At 39.9% G+C, this 24,618-nt stretch overlaps 1 protein-coding gene across 1 annotated transcript in view; it reads left to right on the top strand.

Moving 5' to 3' along the window:
- KIF5C (kinesin family member 5C) overlaps positions 1-24,618 on the top strand; it is a 95,537-nt gene that overhangs the window by 62,392 nt on the left and 8,527 nt on the right. Inside the window, exons 12-22 of the mRNA XM_089520057.1 lie at positions 3,224-3,399; positions 5,212-5,280; positions 8,998-9,204; positions 10,271-10,417; positions 13,932-14,120; positions 14,249-14,366; positions 15,851-15,927; positions 17,435-17,544; positions 17,891-17,992; positions 20,565-20,625; positions 22,277-22,348. Of these exons, the coding sequence (XP_089376183.1) occupies positions 3,224-3,399; positions 5,212-5,280; positions 8,998-9,204; positions 10,271-10,417; positions 13,932-14,120; positions 14,249-14,366; positions 15,851-15,927; positions 17,435-17,544; positions 17,891-17,992; positions 20,565-20,625; positions 22,277-22,348 (1,328 nt within the window). The remainder of the gene's footprint in view (positions 1-3,223; positions 3,400-5,211; positions 5,281-8,997; positions 9,205-10,270; positions 10,418-13,931; positions 14,121-14,248; positions 14,367-15,850; positions 15,928-17,434; positions 17,545-17,890; positions 17,993-20,564; positions 20,626-22,276; positions 22,349-24,618) is intronic.

Here is a 24,618-nt window from a genome sequence, read left to right as displayed (position 1 = left end):
TTGCATTTGGAGGTAAAGGGGGAAAATGTTTTTGCTCTGTTTTGCTTTGCTCTGGGACTGCATTCTGACACTGGTGAAAAGTTCTGGGTTTTTTCCTTGAAAATTCCCAGCTAAAATCATCATGTGATAGGCAAGAGATATATATCTTCAAGCCCCCCCCCCCCCCACACACACAGAATTTCAGTACACACCTGTTTGTGTGTGCATGTGAGTGCAAGTAAATAAATAAATACTGTTTCATTCAGACAAACCTCCCTGACAGGACTATGGTTTTTTGAGTCTTTCTACATTAAGTGTTTTGATTATAAAGATTATAGACAACAGCTAAAGCTTAATTTGGCTCTGGTCACATTGCAATAAATGGGTCTGAAGAATAAAAGTATGCACAAACTTTATTACATGGGCAATAGCAATTGTGCTTCTAAGGGTTATATGAGGATGATAATTACTGCTAGACTTTCTGGATGAGAGAAAAAGAGGATAGTTTTTTGAGCTGTGATCATCAGGGAGCTATATTGCTCTACAAAAAGGGGTTTTCTCCTTTTTTCTGAATTGCTGTTCAGAATTTTAGTTTTAATTTTGAACTTCTTTGTGAGGGTTTGTAGAGGATGTTTTTTGGAAAAAATGTGAAGAAATTATAGCAAATGCATTTCATAGTAGATAATTACATGCCACTTTAAAATTACTTTCAATTTTGTTGCTTGATCTGTTAAGGGAGTTGGTGATAAAGGTTAATGGTGTTCATTATCATAGCAAACATTACATTCTTAGTTACTATAGTTATATTGTGTACATATGATTTAGTACCAGATATCAAATATTACATTTTAGGAGACAAAGATATCTTCCTGTCAGTTCAGTTGTCCTAGTAGTCATTACCACACATTAAACTTCACTGGGTATGCTTGCCCCTTTATTTGTTTTCTGTAAATGTAAAATGAAATGAAATTATCCGTTCTTCTCTAATTGCCTTTTTTCATCTTTTCTGAGTTGTGTGTAGTCTTCCCCTCCTTTTCGCAAGTTACCAGATAATGTGCTTTCCATTGTCACCTCTAGAAACTCAGGATGCAGTGGTGCACAGGATTTTTCTTTATTAGCAGAATGAAATTTCCCTGGTGGCAGTTTATTTGATGAAACATATTTATATAGTGTCAGGAATGTAAAATCTTGTGAATTCTTTGTTTGCTAAGCAGCAGTTTCCAAAAGATCTTTTATATCCCAATAGGACAAAAATAATTTAAAGCAAATGATTTCCTAAGTAAGGAATGATGTTGACCCTGTGGAAAGGTCTATTCCATCTTCTTGATTACTGCAGTATTTTTGCTTCATTGGATGTCTCACTTTAAACTTTTGTGATAACATGATGGTTAATATTCCTTGTAAAACCCTAGGAGAATTTTAAAAAAAATTATAACAAAATAAGCTTATTTTAGTCTGTTGCAGCCAAAAGGTTTTGATACAGTTTTGTTTCTTTATGAGTGGGAGGGCTCTTTCTGCCTGCAGCTCTGAGCACCATGTCCCACATTTCTCTGGAAGGTTCACCAGTTCTCAAGAAGAATGTGGATGCTGGCACTTGAGCTTCAGAAGAAAGAAGAATTGGCCAAAAACCACTGCCCATGGCCCTTCTTGCAGCACTAATTTAACTCTTTTGGACCTACATTTGGACTCAAAACTTTTGTGGTGCCTTAAAGATGAACAAATTTAACAGAGAAAATCTTAAGGATCTGAACTAATTCCCCATAAAGGCCACTCCTGTGTCCTTTCCAAAGGTCTCAAAATGTAGCTGCTTGGGTTTTGTTGACTTCGCCAGTTGTTACCTCAGTGCCTATTCATTCCATTATTTCAGGAGCTGTTCATAAGTGATAGCTTGGATCTGCAGTTGAGTTCTTCCAAAGGGGTTATTGTTGAATATACGCACCCTTGAATATACACAGAAGGGTGACCTCCACTATTTGCAATGGTACGCACGTACCCTTGCTGTGCACACAGAGGCGTGCTCCATTCAAGCCTATGGAGTTTGAATAAGCACGAGCCTCAGTTTTTGTGGGGTGGGCGGAACGGATCCCCCGCGAAGACAGACGGCCAACTGTATATACATATAACAAATAAAATACCAACATAGACAAGTTACAAAAGAAGCAAAAAACCAATACTGTACATCCGTTTCTTACAATCGATCTTCCCTTACATTCTTTTCATCCATTCCTGGCTTCCAATTCCAACTGCACTTGTTGCTTTCGCAAGCTTGTTCTATTTATAAGCTCTTGCTATTCGTACTGTTCTTACTATCCTCTTTAGTATTTGTCCAATTCTGTTATATTAATCTTCTTTCAATAAATTAACACATACTGTCATTTTTAATCTGTAAATCCAATAATTGATATTTTCCCCCACTTATTACTCAGATATCCCATTACGTATTCCCATGTATTTACAAAATCTTGAAGTTTCTTTCCTTTTAAAAGGCAGTCAGTTTATCTAGTTCTGCCATCTATAAAAGTTTTAACAGCCATTCTTGTGTTGTTAGGGTGGAGTTTCCAACATTTTTGTTTCGATACATCATGGAATTAAATAGAAACCCACTTAAGGGTGGGAATAAAATGTTGCAGTGGGTGCCAGAAATTCTCAGAAAATTGTCCTAGATAACAGAAACTGAGAACTATAGTAACAAATACCATCATCTTTTGACACATTTGCCCCACCTGGAAGATCTCCTGGGTCATTAATTTTGATGCATTACTGTACTTTTATAACTTCTAGATGTTGGAATGCTAGTTCTGACAATCTGGCTGTGATCCTTGCAGTGCTATGATTTACTTCTGTTTTCATGTAGTTTTCAGAGATCGCTGACTATGGAGGCCTAAAAAGGTAAGTCCTGTAGACTAAGGGGCTGAACAGGCCGGCCTAAATAAAGCTACTTCAGGTCACTTTGGAGTTATGCTGTTTAAATGACACATGCATCTTAAGAGGCCAGAAGCTGCGCTAAAGTGGTGCTCCAGTCCTTAGGACTGGGGTGTGGCTTTGGTGCAGCTTCCGGCCTCTTCAGACGCATGCAGCATTTAAACAGCATACCTCCATAGTGACCCAAAGCAGCTTTATTTTGACCTGTCTGTTCAGGCCCTAAGTTCTCAAAATGTCTTTGAAGATTTGATCTGTGAATCCCCAGTTTTTTCAGACTTTTTTGTTTTATTACTGATTCTATTGTGATCTGATATATCTGCAGGAGAGGCTGTTCCTGAGGATGAACAGATCAGTGCCAAGGACCAAAAGAACTTGGAGCCATGTGACAACACACCCATCATTGATAACATTGTGCCTGTTGTTGCCAGTATTTCAGCAGAGGAGAAGCGGAAATATGAGGAAGAAGTCACCAGTCTCTACAGACAATTGGATGATAAGGTATCAATAAACAATTTCCTTTGAATTATTGTTTGTCAGAAATTAATGAAAACCTGTTTCCAAAGAATATTTTCAAAATCAGTAAAATTGCCTCATGCATCAAAGATTTATATTTTAAAATCTGCTGAAATTTAGATTCACTGCTGTTGGAAACAAATTAGTTAGTTCTATCTCCATTTCCACTCCAAGCAAGAGAGCATTTCCTCATGTGAGTTACACATGTGCACTGAAGTTATCTGAGTTGCAACAGATGAGGGGGAAAAACAGATAGACTTATTGATAATGCTTTGATAGCTGTAGTCATGCTTCTCATGGCTGCATAAATTTATTAAATTCCCACTTTCCAAAGCACAACATAAATAATGAGTGTTGTTGACCAAGGGCATCCCCTCCCATCCATATGTGAATAGATGTAATTATCTCTACACTATGGAAAGGTTGGATCTTCCACAATTAGTGATTTTATCTTACCATATACAGTATATGTCACTGTAAATCAAGACATTTATGCCCAAAAATTGACCCCCAAAACCTGGTTGGATATGTACACAGATATATACAGTAATAGGCTTGCCTATCAAGCCTCTTTCTCAGCCCAGGTGTCTTCCCTTCTCTTTCTCAGCCTGGGTATCTCCTCGACATATCAAAATCTTTAATTTTGGCCCCCAAACCTGTCCTTGGCAGTTTACAGACCGCCCCTTTGGGGCAGCCTGTACCCGCCCTTTTTCCTGCTCGGCCCCTTTCTCCTTTGTGTTGCTGGTGCAGCCGTGTAAAGGCTGCGCCAGCGACACAAACCCAGGAAGGAGCTTCCACGGCGCCAGGATGTCACATCTGCGGCACTCCGTTTGGAGGTGGCGCGGCCATGACGTTGTAATGGCAGCACCCATGTGGACAGGGCACCACCATTTTGTACGTACTCTGTACGTACTAGGGTTGCGGGCATCTAAAAGAGATGCACCCAGGCAACCCTAGTACGTACGGAGTACGTACGAAACAGCCCGTTTGTACAGGGCCACAGACTTATACATGGCATCAACTTATAGTTGATTATATACAGATATGTAGTGCTAATAAAGCTGTGTGGAACTTCAACCAGTACACAATGATTCTGTCATAAATACACACACACACACACACACACACACACACAAATTGAGTATCCTTTATTCAGAATTCCACAGTCTGAAATACTCCAAAATTTGAAACTTTTGTAGCTGTGTATCTACAAGGTTGGTGTGAGACCCAGATGGAGAGAGATGCGAGGATCTGTGAAATGGCAGAAGGCACTACACTTGGATTTCTGCCATTTCTCTGTTGATCACAGAGGCTGCTTCCTAGTAATCAGGAATGGAGGGATTGGGGCCAAAATTCACTGTGCAACACCATAACTATAGTACTTACACATACATACATCCCATACAGGAGTCCATCCAACTTATCTTCTCCATGCAACATTTAAATCAGACAGAAAATATAGAACTTGGGAGGTTTGGTTTTAGTTTGGGGGGGGGGCTTTTTACATTTGGGACCCCTGCTGCCACAGTGGTTAAATGTTGGTGCTGATACTGCAGCCTCAATGTTGAAAGACCCTAGAGGAGGGCTCCAAGGTCCACCCAGCCTTCCATCCTTTTGTAGGTCGGTAAAATGAGTATCCAGCTTGTTGGGGGTTATTGGCTTACATATTGTAAACCACTTAGAAAGTGCTAATTCGCTGATAAGCAGTATAGAAATGTACTTGTTATTGCTATTGCTATTTCTTTCAAGTGAAAATATAACAGAAAGTGAAAGTAAAACTTTCTTTATCCATTACAGGATGATGAAATTAATCAACAGAGTCAATTGGCTGAGAAACTAAAGCAGCAGATGCTCGATCAAGATGAGGTAAATGGTAGTCTGAATAGATAATGATAACAAGGATGATGATGGCGGTGGTGAATGCTGCCATTTGTAGTTGTAGAGATGGATGGTTTGACCAATTTCTAGTGCATTTCCATTTTGTATGTGTAAGTTTATAAACCCATTCCATCCCAGTGTATTTTTGAATGTCTTTTTTCAAAGATTTTAAGAACATAGCTTACCTTAAAATACAGATATTGTATGCATTTAAGTATGTTCTTCTAGCTGAAAATTCCATTGTAAAAAATAGATATGTCCAAAATATGAAAGAAGACTGTGTTTTGATCTATTCATTGGCTTGAGGTGTGCAGATAAGGTTAGTTCACTTTGAATTGTTGGTCAAACAAAATCCTTAAGGGCCCGAACAGACAGGCCAAAATAAAGCTGCTTGGGGTCACTTTGGAGGTATGCTGTTTAAATGCTGCATGCGTCCTAAGAGGCTAGAAGCTGTGCCAAAGCCACACTCCAGCCCTAAGGATTGGAGTGCTACTTTGGCGCAGCTTCTGGCCTCTTAAGATGTATGTGACATTTAAACAGCATACCTCCAAAGTGACCCAAAGCAGCTTTATTTTGGCCTGTCTGTTCGGGCCCTAAGTATCTCTGGTAGCTTTAGTAGTACTAGTGAAAAGTGGGCATTCCCAATATGTCTTACCCAGTAACTAACCTGGCCCTTGCTTTAAGCACAGTTATATTGCTGAGTCATGATTATGGTTTAGTATACAGAAAAAGAAGGGGGGGGGTGTAATCCTGTTTCAGTGCACATGCTGTGTCTAGTAGATAAGTGGGTACAGAATGCATTAGTTATCACAAAAATAACTTTTGGAATTTCTCCCTGACTTTAATTTTTTTTTCATGCTAATACAAGGCTACTTAGTTTAAAATAGTGCTCAGTAACTGGAGCCCACATGGATAAATCCAGCATCCTAAGAGATGTCAGTTGTAGCGCTCCAGTTGCCACCCTAGAGAGAGAACAGGTGGAAAGGAATTTGCATCTCTGCTAACAGAACTAGCTGTCCTCATGACTCATGGGAGGAGAAGTTGTTGCACGCGACTATACTACTCTTAAATTGTTTCTCTTAATAACCTACTGGGATTATTGAAGATTAGTTTTCTAAAACCTTGGCAAGTGAAGTTAAAAAGGAGACAGTCTGGTTTGGAGGCTTCTTCCTGTTTGTTATCTTCTTTAGTGATTCCTACAGTTGTTTGTGTTCCATCATGGATATGTAGGCTGCAGTGTGTCTGTCTTAACTGTGTTTTTTCTTCATTAGCCAGAGCACTTATTTCTGGCTAATTAAGCCAGAAAAGTCATTGCTGACCTAAGCATTAAGAAAAGGAAACAGACTGTTCTAATATCTTTCACATTCTTTTGCCATTGATTAACTTTTTCTGTGGCACACAACTGTTTGCTGGAACTAAATGCTCCATATGCTGAATCTAATTTCAACCATGATTTTAACTTTAAAGCATGGGGGCTCAGGTTCTGTGCATATCTCAAAGTGCACTGCAATTGGTTCTTTCTTGTGGCTTCATTTTTACTCTGTGCTGTTAATTTGATTACAGACACCACCTTATTTGAACAGATAGATTTTTCAGTGCTAGTCTTCCCCTCTATTGAGGACAGCTCTTCAAATATTCCCAAATCTTACACACAGAACATTTTGTCTTTTGTCCTAAGAATGCTGTTTTCCCTCAGTTTGGTTAGGATTAATTCTAGGGGATTATTTTCATCTCTTTGTTTTTAGCACAGTGTATTTGGGTCTAAAACAGTTGTGAAAATATGAGTGGCATTACACTGGTAGGTTTTTTGCCACATTCACAGAATGGTTTGACATGCACTAAGGGGATTATGTGCCAAATGAATTATTATAAATTTTTCTCATATGCTTTTAGATATGACTTCATTCTTTTTAATTGGCAGAGGATGCTATTTTAGCAGGTAACGCTCATAGTTCAGTGGTTATAGACCAAATGATTTCAATGCAAAGAGATCCAGAGAGCTGGAAAATAGTCATGAAACCCTGGCGAACTGCTGTAAGTGGGTGAACATACTGTTAAACTAAATAGAGCTAATCTGACGGTGTAAAGCAGTCTCTTGCACTAATGTTCATTAGATAGTTTTACACCAGAGTACATAAATGTAGATGTGTTTTCTTATCTCCTCTTATGTGAATGTTTATTAGGCGGTTTTATCAAGAACTATTCTTTTGAACCTTGAATTACAAGGTTGTAGGTAGCCTGTTATGATGTCTTATGCTAAATGCCCCAAAGATCAGATGCATATGGCTTATTTTGTGGGGGATAGTTAGTAAGCCCTGCTGCTTCTCTTCTTCATTATAATGTTTCCTTGCCCCACATACCTGTTTCAACAATTCAGCATTTCATTTGTTACCTGCTGGTGCCATTTTAATTCCTTTTGGCTATTTCATCTGTTGCATATTCTTGACTATAAGTCGATCTCTTGTATAAGTCAAGGGCGGGTTTGGGGGCCAGAATTTTGGATTTTGGTATGAGCCATGGATAAGTCGAGGGTAAAACTTTGTGGCTCCTTAGGTCCAAGGTGGTTCTTCAGTGTTTCCACAGCAGTAGACAGAAGTTGCTTCTCTGTTGCAGCGAGGAAGCACCAAAGAGCCCCAGTTACAGCCATTTCCCCCTTGGAGTGGGGTTGAACAGGCACAGGCGCCCTTTGCCATTTCAGCCCTGCCAAGAAACCTACTTTTACAGTAGACTCTCCCTGAACTGGAAGATCTTTACTGGTGGCCAATCCACAGTTGTCTGCAGCCACCGGCTTGTCTTCTCACAGAGGGTGAGGAGGCAGAGGCAGGCAGGGGATGAAGAGTCAGTTGGGGGAGAGCCAACGATAAAAGGAACTAAGGCAGGCAGGGAGAGAAATGTGTTTGTGTGTGTGTGCTGGACTGGATCCTCTGTTACTCCAAAAAAAGCAGAAATCACCCTCCACTCTCTCTGCTTCCAGCAGCACCCCATTCTCAAGCAGGGAGGGAGGGAGGGAAAGAGAATGTGTATGTGTGTGAGAGAAAGAGACTGGATCATCTGTTACTCTCATAGAAGTAAACATTGCCCTTCCAAAAGCTCTTTCAGCATTCCCTGTTTAGGGAGAGGAAGAGTGTGTGAAGAATTTCCTACCAGCGCTTATCATGGGGTAAGCATTGGTAAAATGCTGATAAAACGCCGGTAAAATGATCAGGAAGCATGAGTGTGTGCAAGCCTGACACGCTCCCTAAATGTCAGGGAATTGTCCCCTCACCTCCAGCGTCCCTGAATAATTCAGCCATTTCCCATTAACAGAAACTTTGTGTTAATGGGAAATGACTGCTCCCTGAACAATTCAGGGATGCTGGAGGCAAGGGGACGATTCCCTGACATTTAGGAAGTGTGTCAGGCTTTCACTCACATGCACTTCCTAAGCATTTTATTGGCGTTTTACCAGTGCTTACCCGATGGTAAGCACTGGTATGAAAATCATCTATGTAATTAGTGCTTTTTAAATGACATCCTCTGCTCTCCCCACCAGGGGCAGAGAAATCTGAAAGATCTGCCATCATTGGCATTACCATATTGACCCATACCTAAGTTGACCCAGAATTTTTAGGATCAATTTTGGGGCATAAATGTTTTGACTTATAGATGGGTATATATGGTAGATCCTCTTTTTAATAGAACCTTAATGCCTTTCTCCCTTTGTAGCTTTTGGCCTCCACTAGGAGAGATTATGAGAAGATCCAAGAGGAGCTCACCCGCCTTCAGATAGAGAATGAAGCTGCAAAAGAGGAAGTCAAAGAAGTCCTTCAGGCTCTAGAAGAATTGGCTGTTAATTATGACCAGAAGTCACAAGAAGTGGAGGACAAGTTGAGAGCTAATGAGCAACTATCAGAGGAGCTTGCACAGAAAACAGTAGGAACAATTAATTCATGTTAATCTCTCTCTCTCTCTCTCTTTCTCTCTCTTTCGTGTGAATATGCGTGGGTGTCCATGTGTGCTTGCACCTTTGTGATTTCCTGCCTATCCCTGTGCTAATATGTAAACACCAAACTAAATAGAAGGAATCATTGTATAGGGCACAAACCAATGCTAGTTCTCAAATGCACATCCTGTTGTGGTCTTTCTGGCACTTGGCGGAGACCCTTCTATTTTCACTATCTTTCTATTTCTATTTTAGTCATTGCATTTCTAGTTCTAGTTCTATTTTAGTTATAGCATTTTGGAGGGTTCTTTGCAATATTGTTGTTTCTGTTGATTTTATTCTGATTGTATACTGATGTTTATTAAAAGATTGGTGCTTATGCTTTATTCTTATTTGACATGCTTTTTTATTTCTATTAGTGGATGGTGTAGAAATATGGTAAATGAGTAAAAAAAGAATACCATCATCAATAGGTTCTTCTCCAATAGTAGTGCAGTCCTGAATGCATAATTCTACTAGTTTCCCATAATAGTTTGAACTGACAAGAAATACAGATATCCATGTTTCAAGTTTAGTTATTTGTTCCGAAATATGTAACGTCACACCTTCATGATAAAGAGGAGCATGGGACAGTGTACAGAAAGAACAAACTGTCAGACTAAAAGCAACATAACATTAAAACATCAGTGCAGTGTTAAGTTAAGAGGCATAAAAACTGGTTCAGTCATCTAAAATGCATATTCAATTTTAAAATTCCTAGGAATTAAAAATGAGTCAACATGGTTCCAGAAAAAATACAAAATATCAGTGTCATGAATATCTCCTACATGAGGGCATTCTGAAATAGATTTACAGACACAAATGTGTATAGCTTTGATACACAGTGTATTTTTAATCTGACGATGAGAAAGAAGTATCTCTATTCATATGATCCAGGAACATGAACTTTACTATATGCTATAAACACTGGGGTGGCCAAAAGGGTGAAATGTCTTCTGATTATTATTTGGCAAAGATGGGATCGGTGGTTAAAATGATACTCATGTTGTTTTGCAGTCTTCCTTGACCGCTACACAGAGAGAACTGGGACAACTGCAAGAGCTCAGTAATCATCAGAAAAAAAGAGCTACTGAAATCTTGAATTTACTACTTAAGGACCTGGGAGAGATTGGAGGAATTATTGGTACCAATGATGTTAAGACGGTATATTGGCTATTTTATGATGGATTATAAAGTTTAACTTTATAGTAGAAAGATGAAAGAAAGTTTATTTAGAAATAGGTTATCAATCTTTTAAAACGGTTTAAGTCATAAATCTGAATTTAAGCTATTTCTCTTTGGAGCTTTAGAGAGGGTTCAAAAAGCTGATGGCCAAACACCTTGGCATACAAAAAAATTCCCTTAATGTTGAATTTCATATGTTCTCTGAAGCACATAGAGCTCCAGCCCAAGGGAACCCGGTGTTCATTTTGACATGGACCGCCATTCTTGCTAGTTAGTTTTCCTATAGTAGGAATGGAAAGTGATTGTGGCCAGCAAAACTTCTGAATGTCCAAGAAAAAGGTAGATGGATTCTAGATATTTATACACTGGTATGAATAAAAAGAATTGAGTGTGATTTATAGCTTTTCCCTCTCAAGATATTTATAGGGAGGACCTTCCCTATTTATAGCCACTGTATTATTATTTTGAAGGTAAGAGTTATACATTTACGCACAACCCCTCCATTCATTACAGAAATGTATTTGGCTCTAGCTGTTTAGCATAGATAAGTTTTGAGCCTTTTGCAATCTGACCAGTGGTGGGAGAAACTTTCTTACCATCCCCTTTATTGCTCAGTTCATGGGTCACAGGTGACAAAAAGCAATTGTGAATATAGTCACAGTTTGATTAATGTAATATGTTCTTCATGTTTTCTTAAATGTCTGTGCTCCCGTTGCGATAATAAATTTACATGCAGTAATGAACAGAAGGCAGGTTTACAGCATTAAAGGCTAGTTTATGACAATGTAGATTAGAGACCACTTACAGAGGCAAAAACGAGAGAGCACTGGAGTGTGTGTCTGTGTGTTGCAAATTGTGCAATGTAGGAGAGAACACCAAATGAAAACACTTGAGGCATTTGAAGTGCTCTTTGGTCCATGGGAGCTAATACCACAATAAATCTGTTCTGTCTCTGAGCACCACAAGATTGCAACAGACGAACAGAGCAATCCTCTAGAATGTAAAGCTATAATGAATGATCAGTATATAATGCTCACAGTCAAGTAGCAATTTAGTTTCCATTAATGGAAACTTGGCTAAAACATTCTAAGGCGGGTTACAGACCGCCAAAAAGCGGCAGCCTGAACCCGCCGCTTTCCCAGCCGGATCGGGGCCTCAGTGGCCAGAGTGGCAGCCGCTGAGGCCCCGATCCGCCGCTTTCCAGGCTGCAGGGAAGTGGCAAAAGGCCCCTTCCCTGCAGCCTGGAAAGGGGTGTCCTTGGGGCTTCAAGCCCCAAGGACACCCCGCGGAGGCGGGGAGGAGGAGAAAGGGGCCACTTGGCCCCTTTCTCCTCTACGTCGCTGGGTGCAGCCATCTGAAGCCTGCGCCCAGTGACGCAAACGGCAAAAGGAGCTCTGTTTCAGAGCTCCTTTTGCGGCCGGGGAAGGGGCACACTATGCACCCTGGTGCGGCGTAACGACGTCACGCCCACGCCGCCCTGTATAGAGGCGGTGCGGTCGTGACGTCGTAATGGTGGCGGCCGTGTGGAACGGCCGCTGCCATTTTGTGTGCGCTCCGTGCTTGCTAGGGTTGGGGGTGTCCGGAAAGGACGTCCCTTTCTAACCCTAGCACGCGTGGAGCACGCACTTTTAGGCCCGTTTGCAACGGGCCCAAGTTTTTAAAACTTAACGTGCTTGACACGTTGGTCTCTGATACTGACCATGGTGTTGCCCAAGGCTGCATCTACACTGCAGAATTAATGAAGTCTGACATAATTTCAACTGTCATGATGCAATTCTGTGGAATTCTGGAATTTGTAGTTTTGTGAGATATTTAGCCTTCTCTAACAGAGAGCTCTGGTACTACAACAAACAACAAATCCCAGGATTCCATAGAATGTAGCCATGACAGTTAAAGCGGTGTCAAGCTGTATTAATTCTCCCATGTGGCAGCAACCCAAGTCTCTTTTGGGAGTGTGAAGGTTTTCTGCAGGTCCCTCTCCTCTCCTGCTGAACTGGATGGGACTTCTTGAGACCACCTCTTTTCTAAAAGCTGCCACCACCCAATGATTAACATATTACAGCTTAGTAACACTGATGTTTCTGGGCAATTCCACTGGTATTTTCTATGTCAGTGAAGAACTAGTCAAGCTAAGGCACATGAAAAAGAGTGCAAGAGAGGCAGAGTGCCTTAATTAAATTAAACAAGATTGTAAGTCTGAGGACAGGGAACTGTCTAATTAAAAATAATAATAATTGTAAACCACTCTGAGAGCCTTTAGGGCTGAAGGGCAGGGTATAAATACTGTAAATAAATAAATATAAAGAAATAAACAAAAGCTTTATTCTAAGTACAGGAATTCTATAACAAAAGGATATCACTACACGAAGAACCAACTTATCCTACAGTCATCAACAGAATTTGCAAGTTACAAAGCAAAACAGTTTCAGTCAAACCAGGAAATAAAATCAAAACCCTGATGCAACTGATTGGTATACGTTCCTAATCTTACTCACAGTTCAGATGGGATTTGTAGTCCTTGATGCTTCTGGATAGCTGGGGTCTGGACTCCGTTGTCCAGCTTCACCAGCCTCCCCATGGTCTTCTTCACGAGAACCAGAGACAAAAGCCCAGTAGGTAGACAGACAAACCAGACAAAAGACTCATGTTGCATCCAGGCTTTTTAAAACATCTCACCCAGAACCATCTCAAAAGTTCGCACGTCTCTTAACTGCCTGTCTTAGTGGACAATTGCCATCTCATCAGTTGTGATGTAATTGATGTAATCCCGCATTAAAATGTACTGTATCTCCTCCCACCTTTTAACCCTTTGATATTTGGGAGGAAGGCTCTGAAAAATGAAGGGACTCCCATTTATCACAAGGAGAGAGGTCCAGAGCTTCAATGTCAGGCACCATAGAAGAACAATTCAAGTCAAATTGATTTCTGTCTCTGATGCGCAAACCTGGAGACACATAGATACTTTTAAATTGTATTTCTGCAATTTGGAATTTAACTGATTCTCCATATGGTTGGATTCTGCATGCTCTGGCTGTTACTAAAAAGACTAGTAGTGCAAAATTGAAAAGAGAAACTTCCACAATCCATTGTTCAGTTGTCAAAATCTCTCACTGCTTTGGCTATGTAGGACTATATACAGGCTTGATTGAAAAAGAATGATGCAGAAGTAAAGCTGTTCTTATTTGGTTTTGTCCTTTTTTTTAATCACCCTGTATTTTATATGTATCAATTTCAAGAAAATGATTTTTTTTTCAACATACGTTCAGTGTATATTAATGTTCACGTCAAGCTCACACTCATAACCTTTTTTCTTTTGTCTTTTCCCCCTTTTATCCTTTTGTTTGCCCTATTTTTAAAAAATCAAATATTTCCAATATATTTTAAAATCTAGTTTAAAAAATCTAATAGATATACAGCTCCGTGTCTCAATCAGAGTAATAAAATGAAATCTGTTGGTAACTGTGTTGTTGTATAATGTTGCCTTTCCATTCAGCTAGCAGATGTGAATGGAGTGATTGAGGAGGAGTTCACCATGGCACGGCTCTACATCAGTAAGATGAAGTCTGAGGTGAAATCTCTGGTGAACCGCAGCAAGCAGCTGGAGAGTGCTCAGATAGATTCCAACAGGAAGATGAATGCCAGCGAGAGGGAGCTTGCTGCTTGCCAGCTTCTCATCTCACAGGTTATTGATAATCAACCACTATCTCTCCCCACATCCCTGGCCCTCACTCCGGTTAATTTTACTCTTTTTTTCAGTTGTTCATTAAACATATCCCTTTTTGCTTTCTTGTTTATTTATATTTTTCAAAGCATGAAGCCAAGATCAAGTCTCTCACAGACTACATGCAGAATATGGAACAGAAGAGAAGGCAACTGGAAGAGTCACAGGATTCACTTAACGAAGAGCTGGCCAAATTGCATGCTCAAGGTACCAGTGTTTTCAAGGTTCAGGAATATTACATATACACTGCATGGATGCCCTGTCCTGCCCACACACACAATGGACGATGAAGTTTGGTGAGGTTTTCTCTTGTGATTTGCTTCTGCCACCATTGTCCCCATTCCTGGAAAGAGGACACTCTAAGAGTGTTTCACGTTAGTTGAGGCTGAGGCTGATCTCAGGGACTGGTGTTGTATGGAGGCATGCCAGATATATTTGTTCCCAGTAAAATAAATATGTTGTATGTGCATCTTCTTGCCATTTTGACTCAATGGTGTGTGGGAACTCCAGGTTAGGTAGAGTGAAGCATGATTAAGAATTCAACCCACTCCTGACAGCTTTGCAGTTCTGTGGTAAAAAGTTAGTTCAGTTTCAATAGTAGTACATTGTTTTATCACATTTTATTTTATTTGTGTGTTTATTTCTTTTCTAAGCTTTATGTCCTATCTTTCAATGTTTACTGGCATTCGGTTGTTGAAATTTCTAGTGATTGATCCTAGGGGCCTGTTTCTGATGTTCTGAATTGGTTCCAAAAATCACCCAGAATGTTTGCTACTTTCTGACTTAGCAGTAGCTGACAGGGGCACACTGTGAGAGAAGGATGATTTTTATCACATAGAATATTATGTCCAGGATCAAACTGGATTCTTAAGCTGGATCCCACTGCTTTCACAAGAATCAGCAATCCCCTTCTCCCCTACAGCCTTTGTGCACTCTGAAACTTGCCTTAGAGGTCTGGGAACCTTTTACAGGTTGAGTTTCCCTTATCTGGGATTCCAAACACTTGAAAAACCAAAGGTTCTTTCATGGGTGGCTGAGATAGTGACACCTTTGCTTTCTGATGGTTCTTTGTACACAAACTTCGTTTCATGCACACAGTTATTTAAAAATATTGTATAAACTATTTTCCGGCTATGTGAATAAGGTGTATACAAAACATAAAAAATTAGTGATTAAACTTGGTTCCCATCTTCAAGATATCTTTCTGTACATATATGTAAATACAGGTATTTGAAAAATAAATAATCCAAAACCCAGAATATTTCTGTTCTCAAGCATTTTGGATAAGGGAGACTCAACTTGTAGCAGGTTTTAAAGAGTAAACAGGGGATACAGAAGGAAGAAATGTTGCTAGTCAGAGGCAGTGAGATCCATTTTAAGTACCTAATGGGTTTCTGGCCTATGTTTTTCTTGTATTTTTGGCAGGACAGTTGGCTCTGGAAAAGGTATCCATAGCATATCTTGAAGTGTACAATGTATAATTTGTTCCATTAAAACAGCTGTCAGTGTAGAAAATGGATTCCCTTCAGTTTTGCTGCCACTGTAAAGGGCACTGTAAAAAAAGCCACTGTAAAAAAAGCCAGGAGAAATATATGTACAATTGCAGACTGTTTAGTGAGTTATGTAACATATTGTTGAACTTGTATCACATTAAACAGGAGTTGCTCAACTCTAATATTTATTGTCAACAGAAAAAATGCATGAAGTCAGTTTCAAAGATAAAGAGAAGGAACATTTGACCTTGCTGCAAGATGCTGAGGAAATGAAGGTAACATATTCCCCAAGGTCTCTTCCAGTTCTACATTTCTACATGTACTGCAATCATGAGGTCAATTCCTCACCAAGGACAGTTCTCAAAAGTGATAATTTGGATCAAATTGTGTCCTGAGATGCACATATAATTCTGCACTTTAAACAATAGATCAAAAACATCTCTCTCCGCATGCCTGTCATAGTCTAATTGTACAGGGATTGACAGGTGACTGTGCTTCATGCTAGTCCTAATCCAGTAGCAATTGCACTGCTTTCATGCTAACATGAACAGGAGAGGTAGGTTTTCTGTATAAGAGAGCAGTCGATAGTTATAGTATGCTTCACTTTGCCTTTATAATTGGACTCATTGCTAACAGGAGACACACTCAGCAGGTAAATGTAATACATGCCCTCCCAATTCATGTTTTTAAAATGATGGTTTAGAGAGCAGTGGTCCCCAAACTGTGCTCTTTAAGGGCTTTTGGACTTCAACTCCCAGAATCCCAGACTATTGGCCAATGTAGCTGAAGTCCAAAATCTCTTAAAGGGCACAGTTTGGGGATCACTGGTTTAGAAGCTGAATGAGTACTCTAGGGCTGACCAAAACACTCCAAGGAATGCACAGACATGGGAAATATTACATAGACTGAAAGAAATGGAAACCATTTTTTGTGGGAGGGGACTGTTGAAGTCACAAGAACAGTTTGAAGAGTTGTCCATGACAGTTCGTGCTGTGCAATTTGATTGCTGGTATAACATGAAGGGAATTAGCACTGGAACATTCACTGCACAATAAATCAGGCCTTAAAGTGTATGTTATTACCCTAACAGTATGGTTCCATCACTTGCTGTACTCCTTAATTCATTTCTAGAGACAGCCAGAGAGGATACTTATGCTGCACTTGTCCTGCTTCCTCCTATACCACTTCACATGGCACTTCTAGTTTTGTGAAAAGTAATGGCAATGGCACCCTCCCTCTGAACAAATCTTGCCAAGAAAGCCTTGTGATAAGTTCACCTTAGTGTTGCCATAAGTCAGAAATGATTTGAAGGAACACAGCAATGTGGGTGAGTGGGTGGTTACAGGAACAAGGTTTGGGAGACATATTTCAGCCTGGAGCCTTCCAGAAGCACAGTTATCCTGTGTGTTAAAAATGCAGCTGGGGGAAGTGAAGATTCCAGGGATCACACGAAAGGCCTCTGGCAAGCTGCAGGCCATACAGTTCCCACTGCTGCCCTAAACAGACCAAAAACAAATTCCTGGAACAGGAGCTGTACTAGAGCTAGTCACCCTCTAAAGATACAAAGAGGCTTTCGATCTATCGGAACCACAGAGCCATTGCATGCTCATAGTATAGCTTTAATATTTTTGTGGCAAGCCCTCTTGTTCCTTGAAAGAAGAGAAGTTTTTTTAAAAAAGATTTTTAAAAAATCTTGCCAGTTGACAGTGTTTTGTACAATAATACAATTTCAGTGAGGTAAATATGTATAATATATTATCTTATTCCCTCTTCTGTAAACAGAAGACACTGGAACAGCAGATGGAGAGTCACAGGGAAGCTCACCAGAAGCAGCTGTCTAGGCTGCGAGATGAAATTGAGGAGAAGCAGAAAACCATTGATGAAATCAGAGAGTAAGTTCACTTTTATGCCTCCTGGTTGACTCTCCCATCTTTTCCCAATACATTTTTTTATATTTGAAATGATTGAGATTAAAGGGATATTTGGATGCAGGAATTAAATTATTTACTTACATCAATAAGATAAGGAAGGTTCAATAATGAAGTAAGAATTGCAGTATATTATTTCTGTTGAAATGTAAATTCTCTTAAAGCACAGAATATCTAGCTATGTAACTCCTCACTTACGTAACTTCTCACACTCAGTGTTGGGTAATTTTGATGCAGCTATTAAGGTTGATGGAAGAGTCCTCTCCTTCCAGTAATATTTTGATTCTAGAGACTTTTCTTTTTCTTTCAGTATGAATCAGAAGCTGCAACTGGAACAAGAAAAACTGAGCTCTGACTATGAAAAATTAAAAATCGAAGATCAAGAACGGGAAAAGAAGCTGGAAAAGCTCATGTAAATTAACAGAGTGACCTCTTCTTATTATGACTAACAACTCACATTCAAACAGGGCTGCATCTGGGCAGCCATCCCTGGTTCTCTGGGGCAAGCATGCCTCTTGTTTCCCTGGCTGACCTGTCCTGGACAGAAATCTAATGAAATTGGATGGATGCCCTGTTGTGTTTCTGCCAAACTCCTCCATGGAAAAAAATCCTGAGTGTTTACCATCCAGAAAGTATACGGCGAAAAGGCCTCTGTATTTGTTCTTGAAACAGGATTGTGGTTAGAGGGTATCTAAAAAGTGAGGGTGGCAAGAGGGACTTGTATCTTTACGTAGCTGCTGATGCTACAGTGTTTATTATTCCCCTTTGTTGTGTGCCATCCATTGTTGCCTGATATCTGTGTCTTTCTGTGAAGAAGCCCTGGTGGTGCAATGGTTAAATGCCAGTACTACAGCCACAAGGTTGTGAGTTCGATCCCAGGCAGGGCTCCAAAGTCCACTCAGATTTCCATCCTTTTGTAGGTTGCAAAAATGAGTACCCAGCTTGTTGGGGGCAATTGGCTTACACATTGTAAACTGGTTAGGGAGTGCTAGTTCACTGATAAGAGGGATAGAAATGTACTTGCTATTGCTATTCTTTTATTTCTTTCATATTCCACTTTTCTCCTCTGGGCTGAGTGTGGCATGCCAGGCTCTCCTTTTTGTCTTCACAAAAGGCCCTGTGAGGTAGGTCAGATTATGAAGAGACATAGTGACTGATCTAAGGCCATCCAGTGAGCTTCTTGGAGACTTGAACGGGCAATCGGAGGTTCCAGACCAGCCCTCTAGCCATTGCAGTATAGTGGATCTTATCTCCATCGCTCTGGATTCTGCTTCTCTCAGTGAGCATAGGTCCATTTGTTCAGAGGCAGAGGGCAGGTGATGCTTCTTTCTTCAGTGTGGCTGTTGCTTGCTGTTCTTAACTGGAGGCTTGGTAGTGGAGAGAGCTCCAAAAGTAGACCAGTGAAGACTGCATACTTCAGTAACTGCAGAATAGTGAATAGTGGACCAAGTATAATTGAGTATTTCATTTATTTATTTGAATTTATTTGTATTTTACCCTTTAAAAAAAGAAATTACAGGGTGAGTTAGCAACACTGTGTTTCTCCAGAAGGATGCTGCTAGTTCAAATCCTGAACAGGAACACTCCATGCTTCCAACATTTTGTTGCTTTGTTCTTTGAGAGAAGAGAAGGGTTGTCTTGTTTCTTTGTTTGTTTAAATACTGGGAAAATCAGCACCCACTTCTCACATTTTCCAGGCCATCTGCTAATGTAACTAGTTTAGACACTAGCCTGCAAGCTTGCTTAGAATCTTAATGCAGGTACATACAGACTAGAACAGCTTAGCTCTTGTAGGTCTTCTGCTAACAATTCAGTTGTGCTTTCCATATTTGACTGTTGTAATATTATGTAAAGGTGTGGACACTATAGGAAACAGAGAATCAATCAAAGCACAGGATCTCCACCCTAGCCAACCTTCCATTTGCCATGGTGTTTTTATACAATACAGACGTTCCAGAGTGTTTTCTAGAAGATGACTCTGTCCTGGGTCCAATGCTATTCAACATCTTTATCAATGTCTTGGATGACAGAATTGGGGGCAGATTTGCAGATGACACCAAATTAGGAGGAATAGCTGATACCCCAGAGGACAGGATCAAAATTCAAAATGATCTAAATAAACTAGAAATCTGGGCCAAAGTTAACAAAATGAAATTCAACATGGAGAAATGTAAGGTACTGCACTGAGGGAGGAAAAATGAAATGCACAGATACAGGATGGGGGACACCTGGCTGAACAAGACTACATGTGAAAGAGATCTAGGAGTCCAAGTAGTTCACAAGTTGAACATAAGTCATCAGTGTGATTCAGCAACTAAAAAGGCCAATGCAATTTTAGGCTGCATCAATAAAAGTATAGTGTCTAGATCAAGGGAAGTAATAGTGCCACTATATTCTGCTTTGGTCAGGCCCCACCTGGAATATTGTGTCCAGTTCTGCGCACCACAATTCAAAAAGGACATTGAGATAAGAGTGTGTCCAAAGTAGAGCAACTAAAATGGTGAAGGGTCTGGAAACCATGTCCTATGAGGAACGACTTAGGAAGCTGGGGATGTTTAGCCTGGAGAAGATAAGGTTAAGAGGTGATATGATAGCCCTGTTTAAATATTTGAAAGGATGTCATATTGAGGAGGGAACAAGCTTGTTTTCTTCTGCTTCAGAGAACAGGACCTGGAACAGTGGATGCAAGGTACAGGAAAAGAGATTCCTCCTCAACATTAGGAGGAACTTCCTGACAGTAAGAGCTGTTCGACAGTGGAACACACTCCCTTGGAGGTCTTTAAACAGAGGCTGGATGGCCATCTGTCGGGTATGCTTTGATTGGGAGTTCCTGCATGGCAGGGTGTTGGACTGGATGGCCCTTGTGGTCTCTTCCAACTCTACAATTTTATGATTCTATGACCACTCAATTGTAGTAATGTATACATTGTAATTGCTTTCTTGGGAGCCGTATGACATATGCATCTTATTTTGTCTTGGTCTAGATTGCTAAATGATAAGAGAGAACAAGCTAGAGAAGACCTTAAAGGACTGGAAGAAACAGTGGTATGTATTGAACAAATCTACACTTAAAGAGTTTGAGCGCACCAGCTATTTCTTCCTTCTGTTTTGAGTGTTTCCTGTATTTTGCTTTGCCTATCCTTAAAGGCAATGGTTGAACATGTTTTCTGAAACACTTTTCATGTTTTCTTTCCAGTACAGTTCGCCCTCCCCATACACGGGGGCACATTCCGGAAAAGAGCGTATGCTCAAGCCCCATAGAAAATAATGGGGCATGTGCTCGCGGTGGCGCACGGGGCGAGTATGCGCCCTATTGTTTCTGCCGGGGCTTGCCGCGGAAGGCAAGCCCGTCTATAAGGAGGGCCGACTGTACTCTAGCCTCCTTGAGTGATAAATAGGGTGAAATGATGTGGGCTTCTCTACTGACATCTGTAGGATTGGAATATGCAACTGATAGGGTTAACATGTAATATGAAAAACAGTTGACTGCATACTGTAGAATAATGAGATGCCTATCATATCGATATTCAGTTGCCTGGTTTTAGTAATTTCCTATTAGAGTGTTGATTTGTAGGAAACAGTTGAGTCTGAATAATAGTTGTGAGCCATAAACAGATTATGTATTCTTTTCTCTGGAATATTCTTCCTATAATGAGTAAGTTGTGTATAGTTTGCAGGTTCTGCAGTCTTTAAACAAGTCTGCCATGAAATACAACTTGGCTACAATGCCAAATCTAAACACTGGTGATCATGTGATATATCTTTCTGATTGTGTATATCCTTATTCAGGTGTTAGAAGATATGTGTTCCCTGCATGTGGAAAGGTAGAGCAGAGATAAGCACAATACTTATGTCCCCTCTATCCCCATTTTTGTTACTCTCCCCCTAGACCTCTGATTTACCCCGATAATTTCAGCATATAGGAGGCCCTCTACTACAGACAGTCACCCTCTATGCATGGAGGAGCTGGCACACACCCTGATTTTGCTTCCACTCCACTTGCTGAGAGACCACACACTTTCTAATGCCTGAATAGAGTTTGTGTGTTTGAAGATTCTGGACCTGTTCCATAGAGACTGGCAAAGGGAACCCATTAAACAGATTATCGGAGCTGAGAATATTATCCTTTCCTTTGCCCACTGAGGGATAACATGAAGAGAAAAGAAATTTCAATTCAGTTTGTTCTGCTCTTCCAGATACCTTTAGTACAGTCAAGGCTGACTATGTTCATTAATTTATACAATGCCTAATCTAGCAGAGAATCAGAAACAGTGACTGATGCTGGATATGCTGCTGTTAATGTTGTATTGCACTTGTGTTTCTATACAAGATCTACTTTAAAGGATGATCGAGTGCACTAAGCATCCATGATAGGTTGGGGGTATTTATTAATATTATCATCACATTTATAATATTGTTGTTGCTAACCAGTGTCTGATTTATTAGCTTACATTATTTTTACATTTATATTTTACATTTAATTTGGATTACATTGAGAAGTATCAGTTTGTCTCATAGAGTGATTACATTAGTTTATCCCATTTTTGGACACTATAATACTATGATCACATATTTAAAGTACTTTCAGTAATAAGACTGTATTTTCATAAGAGCTTGCTCTATACTTTTCAGAATTTCTTCACTGAAATAGATCTCTAAAGATAACTTTAAAATGTGTTTGTGTGTATCTTTACAGGCTAGAGAACTTCAGACTCTCCATAATTTACGCAAACTCTTTATTCAAGACCTCACCACCAGAGTAAAAAAAGTAAGTTGTGTGCAAAGAAGGAATTACTCAACAGAATGGGAGGCATTCATTTCTTCTTTGTTTTCTCCAAAATATTTTGTTGTGCTATCTAGCAAGAATACCATTGTATTGCAATAGAGTGTGAATGTACCTTAGCTTTATGTGAACACTAGCTGTACCCGGCCAAGTGTTGCTGTGGCTCAGTCTGGTTAAATGGAAAAGAAAGAAAAGAGGAAGTGCACATTTCCAAAATATTTAATTACACAATGCTTGTGGGTCTACAATATTTTTTTGTTGTTCCCTTGTCTGTGTATAGAGATTGTCTGGTTTGCCGACTCTACAACACGCAACATATAATTGTCCATGTGACAAGCAATCTATGTCTAAACCTAAACTGCACATTTCTGAAGATTGGCCCGAGCTTTGTTGATGGTGATTGCAAACGGCAATCGAAATGGCATATCTGTTGGGGCGTGTTGCTGTTATGTCCAACAGATGGTGCTGTCTTTTTTTAAAAAACATTTTTTACCTGTCACATGTGTGACATCTATATGTAAAAAACATATTAGGTATATAAAAAGATGTGTGTATTCAAATGGATTGTTGTGTCAAAATTTCAAAGCAATCGGTGAAGAACTTTTGGAGATTTTAAGATTTTGAACAAACGGACATTTACATTTTTATTTATGTAGATTTGGACTGTCAAAACAGAAGGAAAGGGTTTCTGGAAAGGGCCAGAAACTACAGTTGAAATGGCCCAGACAAAGTGTAAATCAAAATAACTTTCTTATATGTTCAGAACAGACAGACAGACAGACACACACACACACACTATTAGTAGTATGTGGAGAGCCAAGTTGGTGTAGTGGTTTGTGCATTGGACTCTGACTGGAAGCCAGAGTTCACATCCCCACTCAGCCATGGAACCCCACTGGGTGACCTTGGGCAAGTCACACACTCTCAGCCTCAGAGGATGATAATGGCAAACCCCCTCTGAAGAAACTTGCCTAGAAAACCCTGTTATAGGTACACCTTAGGGTCACCATAAGTCGGAAACAACTCAAAGGCACAACAGCAACATCAAAATGTGAATACAAAAAACTGTCTCAATGTGCAACTATAAAAGTATGCAACTCCCCACAAGTTGCTAAGTTACAACATAATTAAACAAGGAAAGAAATCTTAACAAAAAACATAATATAGGAGAGAAGAATGGGGCCAAAGGAATAGTTCATAAAATCCAGATCAGTAAACGCAGTCTGTAGTAGCAAACTAACTGATTGTAGTAGCAAACCAACTGCTTGACAAAAAGTCACCCTAAAATACAACAGAAGTAGACAAGCAATAAAATTAGTTCATTTATGTGTTACAAGGTATACAAATATGTGAGATACTTCAGTGATAAAATTATGTTAATGACCAGTAACAAGTTGAAACTTGTTAAGATGAAGGCCCCTGTCTCTTTATACCTGACATAAACTTTCAGTGTTAGAATGTATGTTCTTACAGTGGTGCTGGATGAAAGGATCAGGCAGATGCCAAAATACTGGAAGATGTTTGGGGCCTACTAAAGAAATCAATTTAGTGTGACATTGCCAAGTCAATCTGGCTCAGTCTGGAAGTGATTAATACCCACTGGCTACAGTAAAAGATAGGCAACTGCAAGTAACTTGCAAGTTATCCAGAATAACAGAACAGTCATGCTACCAGCACACTACACTTCATGTACATAGTTTAAAAGACTACAGTGGGCCCTTAGTATCTGCTCGAGTTTGGTTCCAGGACCCCCCGTGGATACCAAAATCCGTAGAAGCTCAAGTCCCATTAAATACAATGGCATTGCCTATATGTTCCTGATATAAAATGGCAAAATCAAGATTTTGCTTTCTGGATTTTTAAAAAAAAGATTTTCAAGCTGTGGCTGGTGGGATCTGTGGATGCAGAATCCATGGATATGGAGGGCTGACTGTAGAGGCAGCCATGAAATCCATTTCTATGGTGAGGAGAAAATCAACTCTTTCAAATTTTCTAAAAATGAATAAAACGTATAGTACAAAAGTTTTTTTTAAAAAAACCACCAAACACCAAATCTAAAACAACTAAACAACCAAATATTAATTTAACATAATGGTAGATTGGTTTTTATTTCTTGGTTTTTCACAGCTGCTGTGGATTGTGCAGGAGTCATCCAGGTGCTAGAGCCCATTTTAACCAGAGGTTCAGTACTGGGAGGCCTCCTGTACAACCTGTAGAAGGTGTAGGAGGAGCATTCATAAAACACAGTGGATTTA

The sequence above is a fragment of the Sceloporus occidentalis genome, unplaced genomic scaffold, assembly GCF_023333645.1.
Source record: "Sceloporus occidentalis isolate IW3139 unplaced genomic scaffold, rSceOcc1.0.p SCAF_4, whole genome shotgun sequence".
Taxonomy (NCBI): Eukaryota; Metazoa; Chordata; class Lepidosauria; order Squamata; family Phrynosomatidae; genus Sceloporus; species Sceloporus occidentalis.
Note: the sequence above shows the minus strand (reverse complement) of the source record. Positions and strands in the feature narration are given on the sequence as shown.